Source organism: Zingiber officinale, chromosome 2B (genome assembly GCF_018446385.1).
Source record: "Zingiber officinale cultivar Zhangliang chromosome 2B, Zo_v1.1, whole genome shotgun sequence".
Classification (NCBI taxonomy): Eukaryota; Viridiplantae; Streptophyta; class Magnoliopsida; order Zingiberales; family Zingiberaceae; genus Zingiber; species Zingiber officinale.
Window position 1 is genome coordinate 102,402,080 of NC_055989.1, and position 9,958 is coordinate 102,412,037.

A 9,958-nucleotide genomic window follows, 5' to 3' on the forward strand; every position below is an offset into this window, starting at 1 on the left:
CCATTATACCCTTGGATATGTATTCCATACCCTAAATAAAGAGCTATATATTTGTAAAATTGACACGGTTTTAAAATATTCTGAGAGCTATATGTAATGGTCCTGCTACATAACGAGAACACAACAAATTTAACAATTGTCGATCACAAATCATACCATATTTTTTTTTAGTGCATGCTATCGATTGATAAGTAAATTGAAGTAAAATTTGAATGTATTATGGAGAAGAGGTGGCTTATAGGATTTGAGAAAGAAGCCAAATTAGGTCAGGTCAGGTCAGGTCAGGTCAGGTCAGGCCAGGCCAGTCTATTAATTAGGACCCATTCATACCATTGTAATTAGGAAGCTAAAAGGGGAGAAAAAAATAAAATTGTTAATTAGGATTTTAATGAAGATTATAATTGAGATTAGTATAATGAAGGAGGGCAGGGGAAGGATTGAATTATAACCCATCCACCTCCTCCTCTCTCTCAACCATGCATGTAGTGCGTAGTTAACACATTTTGGACATCGCAAATAAAAAGGGGAAGAGATAGGGAGAGAGAGGAAGACTCTGAGCGCACACTGCTCTTCCTCCCTCCGCCTCCGCCATCTCCGCTTCCCGAGGTAACCCTAACGATCCCAATCGGTAGCCTCGCGTGCGCCCAGCTGAGCGAGCTCTCCTTCCTCCGCCGCCCGCCGTTTGTCCTCCCCTGGAGGGTCCCTGCACGATCGGGCATCCAAGACGGGCGTTTTCGATCGTAAGTGGGTCGATCTTTCGGATTCCGGTCCCCGATCGTGCGCTTGTCGCCGCATTTTTGGTCGATCTTTGGGTTTTTTTTAGGGGGGAAAAACAATTCGTGTTGTATCGGGGCATGTGGTCCTCCGATGATGGTTTTTGAGCGTGTTCTTGGGACGGATGATCCGTCGGGCGTCGTGGGGGATCGGCTTGATTCGGAAAGGTTTCGTTTTCATCTCGTTTTGGTTTCTACTGAATGATGACCGATTCAAGATTAGATGGAAAGGGGTTCGGTTTTTTCACCTTCGGCTTTGTTGTTTATTGATTTTTGGTATGACAAAACGATGAAGGTATTGTAAAAGGAAGATTGGTTTGATTGTTTTTGATAGAAATTATTGTATTGATTAGGGCCGATGATGTCTAGAGGAAAGGTAGAGTTTTTTCTGCAAATCCGCATAACAGTCGTCGTAGATTCCGATGCTTTTTCATTGCATTTGATTCCTTCCAAAAGAGTGATGTATTGGAATGTGGATGTTTTTGTCGTTTGATGTGGAAAGCTTCAGTTTGATTCCGCAGATTTTTCATTGATCTGATTATCGACGAGATTTTTCATATGTTCGTTCTACTGTAGGTAAGAGAAAAACAAACTTATGTGTTTTTAGTGTGTTTGCTTGTTACCATTTGCTTGACCTGCCATACTATCTAAGCTGCTGAGAAATGGGATTTTGTTCATCTTGTCTTCATGGCATTGCCCTTTTTATGTACAGACTGAAGAGGTATTTCCATTGCATAACAATGTGGGTCTGACTTGCATGGGGAGAGAATGCCAGAGCTGCGAAGTGGAGCACGGCAAGGTCATCTAAGATCAAAGAATCCTGACAACGTTGCAGCCCCCTCAAGATCTTTAGGACAAGCAGAAAATCCAATATTGCCTGCTCAAAACAGAAGGCGGGGTGGTGCTGGAAGAGGACGAGGTGGAAATGCTGCGGCAATAGCTAAAAGGACTTCAGCAACACCAGCTAGGCCAGTTGTTGGTGTTCGAGGAAGAGGCACCCCACTTATTGACTTAGACCCTGATCAGCCTTGTGAGATACTCCCTCAAGCGGTGGAAGGAGCCATAGTTGAGGGTGCCCAAAACTTGATTATAAACCAAGCAGCACATCAAGTTGCTGGTAAAAATATAGCAATGAATGGTGGAAGTGCTGAAAAGGTCATAGGAGTTGAAGATGAATCTGCCACAGCTCCTGTACCTGAGAGGGTATGGCTATTTATCATTCCTGGTATTGAAAGTAAAGTTGTTCATATATATCTGCCACAGCTCCTGTACCTAAAGGGTATGGCTGCTTAGTAGTTTGACAATTTTTCTTATTGTGCTTCATATTTCTTGAGCCATTAAGAAAATTCTGGCTGCCAAGATGGGTAGCCACATTGAAAAATAATTTCCTGGCCAATGGAAATTATGTTAACTTACTCAGTACTCTATCCGACTGGAAATTCTATGTTGCAAATGCTGCCCGTGCAATCATATGAGTATTTGATTGCATCTAGGTATGGCCATACATTTATTACATATGCATGCATCTCTTGCACAGCAGTGTGACTTTAAATATTTGGTATTGCACTGTAAAGTGCACATATACAGCCCATATAAGCATGTTTTTCTTTCAATAAGAAGGGATTGATGAAAATGTCAGTAGTGGTATACATATGAGGTGGTTAAAGTAGACATGAACTTCTAGAGTATCATGCCATCAATTCATGCTTCAAGCTTGAAAGAGAAAAAAATCATAAGATATGGCAACCAACGATGTTGATTTTGGTAGATTACTAAGTAATGCAGAATAGATGATAATATATATTGTGATGCAAGCGTTACTTGTAAAGGTAAAATAATGTTTCTATTCACATCTCCTAAACAATTGGGTGTATCTTCATTGATGATAAATTGAGGTTAAGTTGTATGAATATGTTCAAAGATGATATATTACTTTCTCATCTAGGCATATTAAGTTAATTACAGTCTAATTAGTGAAGGATTAAGGGGCCTAAATAAGATTTAAATGGATTTGGAATAATTTGCAGGATAGCCTTAGATAGAGCTACCGACAATGTCAGCATAAGTTCCTCGTTGCCAGCCAAAAATGGTTATGACTTGGCAACTGAAATAATTTCTATTTTCAGTTTTCAGAAAACAAGATAATTTTTTAAAAAAAAATAATTTTCAACTTTTATTTTTTTTCTTCTAAGAAATAAGAGCAGTTTCGAGAAAAGAATTTCTCAAACAAACAAGACTAAAATTCTTATCCAGAATATTCAGATTAGTGACATCATCAATCCACAATATTCAATCATAGATTTTATTATTTTTTATTTGCATATTATCATAAATTCTTATTGAGAATTTCATTAGTTGTAGTATTGGGCTAAACATGTAAAAGTATTGTGTGCTATTTCTTGTTTAAATGGGAATCAATGCCCCAATACTATTTTATATATTTTTCATATATGTTGTTCAATTGTGGGATAGGATCCAAATAGTCGAAAGTAGTCTAGACATATTAGATGTTCTGCTGTCGTGCTATCTATAAATATATGATTCTTACTTCATGACATATCTGCTGTTCAGCATTCTGCATGGAATGTTAAATTGAGGGCTAATTTTACATAAATATCTTGCAGGTTCAAGTGGGTAATTCACCTGTCTATAAGGTAGAGAAAAAATTGGGCAAAGGTGGTTTTGGTCAGGTCTATGTTGGTCGAAGAGTATCTGGTGGAACAGTGGGATCAGGTCCAGATGCTTATGAGGTTGAACTCAGAATTTCCCTTAAGTAAAAGTACTTGCCACCCAATGAATGTTAATAACTGTTTTTTTTAGGTGGCTCTTAAACTTGAGCATCGAAGTAGCAAGGGCTGCAATTTTGGCCCACCATACGAGTGGCAGGTTTACAAGTAAGCAACTTCATATTACGTGCATATATTTGTTAATTCAAAATTATGCCAATCATTTATTAAATTGATGTTGTCCACAAGCTCTCTCAATGGTTGTTATGGAATTCCATGGGTCCACTATAAGGGCCTTCAGGGGGATTATTACATTTTGGTGAGCAGTTTTTTAACACACTACTAAACTCTTTTGGTTATGTTTGTTACATTTGTTTTATTAAGTTTTAAAATTTCAGGTTATGGATATGCTTGGTCCTAGTCTTTGGGATGTTTGGAACTCAGTTGGCCAATCGTAAGGATTCTGTTCTTCTAATAATAATCTGTAATGTCCTAATGATGCATTTATGCTGTACACTCACTAGTGTTTCTTACAGGATGTCTCCAAGTATGGCTGCCTGCATTGCTGTGGAGGCTATAGCAATTCTAGAGAAGCTTCACTTGAAGGGGTAATTTTGTAAATATCTTAAGTGCCAGCTTAAGAGTTTTGTTTGATTTTCCATTATCTTTCTTATTCTGTTTTCTAAATTTTCTGTAATTTCTGGTCAGCTTTGTGCACGGGGATATTAAGCCAGAGAACTTTTTGCTAGGACAACCAGGAACTGCTGATGAGAAGAAACTTTTCCTTATTGATCTTGGTTTAGGTGCGCATTCAAATTGTTTTAGCCAAGCATCTTGGATGTCTTTTCTGTCTAACAAAGCATCTTCTCTATATTACAACTTAGTTTTCTCATTAACATTCGTTTGGTGCAGCATCAAGATGGAAAGAAGCATCATCTAGCCAACATGTTGAATATGATCAACGGCCTGATATTTTTAGGTGGAAAACACTTGTGTTTTTTTTAATGCAATTTAACCATTGTGCTAAATAGTTTTCTTTTGCAGAGGAACAATTAGGTATGCAAGTGTACATGCTCATTTAGGTCGTACAGGTAGTAGGAGGGATGACCTGGAATCGTTGGCATATACACTGGTATTTATCATGAGAGGAAGGTTACCTTGGCAAGGTTATCAGGTACCAATTCTATCTATCTGTGGAATGTGGCTTTACGTGTCGTGTTTATTTTAACTTCTAGTTCAGACTATTACAGTTCCTAGTTTATGTTAGAAATTGTATTTTTATGCAGGGAGATAACAAGAGTTTTCTAGTGTGTAAGAAGAAAATGGCTACTCCTCCAGAGTTATTATGCTGTTTCTGTCCACCTCCATTCAAACAATTTCTTGAGATTGTGACAAATATGAAATTTGATGAAGAGCCAAACTATTCAAAGCTTATATCCCTTTTTGACAGTTTGATTGAACCATGCACTTCTCTTAGACCAATCAAGATTGATGGAGCTCTGAAGGTTGCTAGAATTATGCAATATGTAGTTTTGCTCATCAGCATTAGATGAGGCTTTATTCTATGCATTTTTTATTATTCCATGGTTTAGTTGTTAAGTTTCATTATTCATGTAATTAGGTGGGCCAGAAGCGAGGTAGATTGCTTGTAAACCTTGAAGAGGATGAACAGCCTAAGAAGAAAGTACGATTGGGAAGCCCAGCAACTCAATGGGTATCAGTTTACAATGCTAGAAGACCAATGAAACAGAGGTATAAAACAAACAAACAAAAAAATTGATCCATTTTTTCTTTTCAAACTGTTCTTTTATCCTGATCATTGAGGATAGAACATTCTAATTCATAAGATATTCTTTCCCATAGATTTCGTTTCCTTGTTTAGAAAAAAGAGAGTTAATATATCCATCTGTCGCCACAGTTTTCATTCTTGACAACAATATTTATTTTCAAATGTTAAATTATTACAATTGTACTGTCTTATTGGACAATACAAGCAGCTGATTTGCTGTTTTCAGGCAGATATTTTTATGTGATTTCATTAATTTTTTGGCTTATGGTAAGTCAAAATTATGCAAAACTTATTGATCCACAGCCAATAAGTTGATGTCTTAACCATTATTAAGAACGGTGGCCTTGAACAATTCAGTTAACATTGTATCATGTATTCACCAATCATCAAATATTCTTTGAAAAGTTCTCTAATAGATGGCATAAATAAATATGCTTAGAGGTGCACTTATTCAACCATGTTTAAGAGGTTTAGGTATGAGCCTTACATCACTACTAGGGGTGTTGAACTGCTGCTGATTTTCATTGTTGGTTGCTGAAAGTTGGATTAATTTACACCTTTAAACCTGCAAATTGACTTGGTTGAGTAAATTACTGGCAGCCTAGTTTCTGCATTGCATCAACTTGCTTAACATCTCGTAGCTAGCAAAAACTATGCACTAGATGAAACAAGAGTTCCTTTATTCTCCATCTTATTGCGCCAAACAAATATCATTAGTTTAAAATTTGAATCAGAATTTCATGTTGAACCTTTTCAGATACCACTATAACGTATCAGATGCAAGACTTCAACAACACATAGAGAAAGGAATGGAAGATGGTTTATATATCAGTTGTGTGGCATCTTCTACAAATCTCTGGGCGCTTATTATGGATGCAGGGACAGGTTATTGCTCACAGATCTACGAGCTATCACCAGTCTTCTTGCATAAGGTATTTCTGTATGAAATGCTTATAAGTAATTTTCTGTCTCTGTTGATGTTATATTCTGTTTGTTTTTTTTTACAGGATTGGATTATGGAGCAATGGGAGAAGAACTACTATATAACTGCAATAGCTGGTTCAACAAATGGGAGTTCATTAGTTGTAATGTCTAAAGGTTTGTGCTGAACAGTATTAGACAACTTCTAGATCCAAACTCCTCTCCATTCACATAAATTGTTTGTTTGATGGTATTATTTGTTTAAACTTTGCAAATCAACCATTGGTTGATCTCAATAAACATTGTTTTAGATGAACTAGAAGGACTACATTATTACTTTCTGACTTTTCCCCTTGCTAAGCAGGTTTAAGTGTACTCAGGAAATTGTATACAATAACAAACTTGTATCAGACCATTGATTCTATCACGTGGTAGTCACCAAACATACTCCCTTATAGTGAAACTAATTTTGTGGGCTGTCTTACATAAGCAACTGGCTAATTTTGATTGCTTTTTTTTTCCCTATACTACAATTTTTGAGCATATGGTTGAATCCTGAGCCTTGGTCCTTTAGGTGCCCATTTGGGGACAAACCGTAGCTTTTCAATCTCTTTAGCAGTGAATTCCACCTTATAATCCACCGCACAATTGCAAAGTTTATTTCTATATCCACCTGATGTTTGTTTCATTTTAGAACAATTTATTTGAAAATAATTTTAACCCAATCTCTTATTTAATTTATGCAGCTACACAGTATACACAACAATCCTATAAAGTTAGTGAATCTTTTCCTTTCAAGTGGATCAGTAAGAAATGGAAGGAAGGCTTTCATGTTACATCCATGACTACAGCAGGCAACCGCTGGGGAGTAGTCATGTCCAGAAACGCTGGCTACTCTAACCAAGTATGATACTTTTGCCAGTTTCTCCATGATATGATTTGGTTATATTTGAATCCTGATTCCTATATTTTATTAGTTTGTCTAAAAGGTAAATCGTGAAGCATATTTGTCTCTGCAGCTCATTATGTATTTTTTACTCCCTAAGTTACTTCGATTATTTGCAGGTTGTAGAGTTAGATTTTCTTTATCCAAGTGAAGGAATCCACAGACGATGGGAGAGTGGCTACCGGATAACTTCTGCTGCAGCTACTCCCGATCAAGCTGCTTTTATCTTGAGCATACCAAAAAGAAAAGTGCCAGATGAGACACAGGAAACTCTTCGAACTTCTGCATTTCCAAGCAACCATGTAAAGGTGAACTATTTTAATCTGAAATAAGTTGCCACCTAGGACTGTAGATTTTGCTTGCACTTTAATTATTTAGCTTTTAGATGGTCTAAAATACATGTTAAGTCTATAAAAGGCATGTACTTGGTAGTCAGCTAGTTTGCTTTACATCTCCCATTATCCCTAGTAATTTGCAAGTCTGACTAAATAGTTTGCTCTCTTTTGTAAATTCCATGCTCTCAACACCATGACCTCAAACATTCAAGTCAAATTTCCCGTCATATTGTGCCACTCCATTCTTTGTTGATCCCTTATGAGCCATTGTATGATTTTCCATGATGCATAAGGATATTTTGTTGTTCACCACTGTTCTCCCACACAATAATAGTCATAAGAACAAATGACTTGACTTTAGTTAAATCTCAGTATTCTAATGGTGATGGTATGGTAAGCGGTAGAACATATACAATTAAGTTGATACTTATGGGTCATACGGAAACAACTTTCAAACTGAGCCAAGTCCTTTTGCAGGAAAAATGGGCGAAGAACCTCTATATTGCTTCCATTTGCTATGGCCGAACAGTCTCCTGAAGATCGATGGGCTACCTGGATTGGGGAAAGTTGCATGACTCCACGTTTCTGCACTCATTGCTTCACGGAAGCACATGGCAAGATGGCAAAATAAGTCTGTCTGCATATTCTCCTTGAAATGAGTTGGAATTTTAATTGTTCAGCTGGCATACTATCTCTTTATGTGACCGGTAAAATATTTTGCACTCCCCCAATCTCGGCCCACGATTGAGGACCACTCAGGTCCCCTATACTCGCTTTGTTGTCATATAAGCAATTTTTAAAGCGATAAAAAACCAGTCTCTTCTTGTTTGTGCTTCTGATGAGAATGAAACCAAACAGAATATATTCGGTTCTTAGCTTTGGAGAGTTGTGTAACATTACATACTTAAAGATGTATTGAATGTCTCATGAACTACACTTAAAAGGACCTTAATGGTGTGACTCGCCAAGTCAGATGATTTGGCTACAGCTCAGATCAGATTTCTGAATTTATAATTGTATATATGAATTTGCTAATCTTTGGTTTTGTTTTGGTAGTTCTGAACAAGATATTTGATATGGGAATTTTTTGTGTCAGATCAGTTTGGTGTGGTTTGCCTATCCCTTTGAGATTTAGTCATATTTCCTTTATCAATATGGATAAAGGGAATTTTGGTGCACGAAGTTCTTTTAGTTTTTTTGCTTATCCCTTTGAGGTTTCGGTAAAAGTTTATTGTATGCGATTTTAGTTTTTTTACTGGAGGTTGTTTTCTATATTTAAATTCGTGACCTTTAGGTCATATTTCCTTTATCAATATGGATAAAGGAGCTCTTTTTCCTTTTTTTAATATGGATGAAGTTGGGAAAACCCAATGATTAATGTGTGGTTTCTCCTCTCCAGAAGTCATCATCTTTTCCTGTGGAGTCTTCTTGAGATTGGTTTTGTTGCTTATCCTCTAAGCTATCATTCTGGACTAGTTGGATTTTTTTTTTTTTTTTTCTCTCTTGATAATCCACATCCGATTAATCTTGCCTAACTCTTGGGGGATATGGAAAAGATCCAAAATCCTCCGTTTCGATGAGAATGATCACAAAGTGGTTGCTTATCCTATTGAGCTTCGGTCATCCTTCTAAGCCCCTCGTTTGTCTGCCGATGAAATGTGCCAGGGGGGATTTTGAGCCTTCTCTGCAAATTACTTCTGTCCAGATATAGTGGACATGGAGACAATTAAGTTAAGACAAGACTGAAAATCCTCTGGTTTGGTTGCTTATCCTTCGAGCTTTGATTGCGGTTCTCATTTTTGCCAGTACTTTCTGAATGATTGAAAATTACTTGCTCCGATCGGTATAGGAAGCTCTGAGAAGACCAAAAAACTCACTTCGTGTGATACCGATCAGCTCATGATTTCTTCTTCGATATCTCGTGTGGATGTGCTCCTTGTAGTGGACTACGGTTCCGTTGTGTCCACCCATTTTTGATTAGAAGGCACAGGAAATCGACATCAAAATTACTACTGTTAATAAAAGGATCAAGTTACACTCGAACTCGATGGTTGTTCTGAAGTAGTTCCAATGATCTTCTAAGCCAAGCCAAGCAAACACATTGAGCTAAAAGCTTGAAAGTGAAATTGAAATGTCAAAGAGCAGGACTTGAAGCTTGTCGATTCTAGGAGACACCAACTGTCTTTCCCCTTCGGCCGGTAGTCTTCGCGTGCTGACTGCAAGCTCGAAGGACCCAGTAAAAGCGACCAAGGCCTCGATGGTTCTTGTGCACTAAACTCTGCCAAGCCAAGCATAGCACATGCAAACAGAAAGTAAGATGAATTCCAGTAATAGTTGACCTTATCTTCTTCTGCAGCTCCGAGTCATATCCCTAAGATTCACGTCCAGTGCATTGGAAACAACCTAGGACTTATCGGCCATCCTTGTAGTCCTTCTTCCTGTTCAGAAACCAATCTGGGATCTTGCAC

The 9,958-nt window shown here is 37.5% G+C and overlaps 1 protein-coding gene across 2 annotated transcripts; it reads left to right on the forward strand.

Annotated features, from left to right (window-relative positions):
• The first annotated feature begins 445 nt into the window (after positions 1 to 445).
• On the forward strand, positions 446 to 8,501 carry LOC122046563 (casein kinase 1-like protein HD16). 2 transcript variants are annotated; one of them, XM_042607321.1, is made up of 17 exons: positions 446 to 740; positions 1,486 to 1,976; positions 3,398 to 3,523; positions 3,594 to 3,667; positions 3,749 to 3,818; positions 3,898 to 3,953; positions 4,036 to 4,107; positions 4,208 to 4,302; positions 4,412 to 4,478; positions 4,544 to 4,673; positions 4,786 to 5,004; positions 5,121 to 5,251; positions 6,046 to 6,220; positions 6,296 to 6,386; positions 6,956 to 7,113; positions 7,275 to 7,463; positions 7,968 to 8,501. In XM_042607321.1, exons 2-17 carry the CDS (start codon positions 1,542 to 1,544, stop codon positions 8,025 to 8,027), a joined length of 2,148 nt encoding a protein of 715 aa, XP_042463255.1. In that variant the 5' UTR covers positions 446 to 740; positions 1,486 to 1,541; the 3' UTR covers positions 8,028 to 8,501. The 2 variants fall into 2 exon arrangements, with proteins under 2 accessions (XP_042463255.1, XP_042463256.1); XM_042607322.1 differs by having other exon boundaries at positions 450 to 606.
• The last annotated feature ends 1,457 nt before the right edge of the window (positions 8,502 to 9,958 follow it).

Coding starts and splice junctions, on each gene's coding strand:
- LOC122046563 (XM_042607321.1), top strand. CDS start 1,542: ATGCCAGAGCTGCGAAGTGGAGCACGGCAAGGTCATCTAAGATCAAAG. Junction 1,977..3,397: donor CAGCTCCTGTACCTGAGAGG/GTATGGCTATTT, acceptor AATATCTTGCAG/GTTCAAGTGGGTAATTCACC. Junction 4,303..4,411: donor CCTTATTGATCTTGGTTTAG/GTGCGCATTCAA, acceptor CGTTTGGTGCAG/CATCAAGATGGAAAGAAGCA.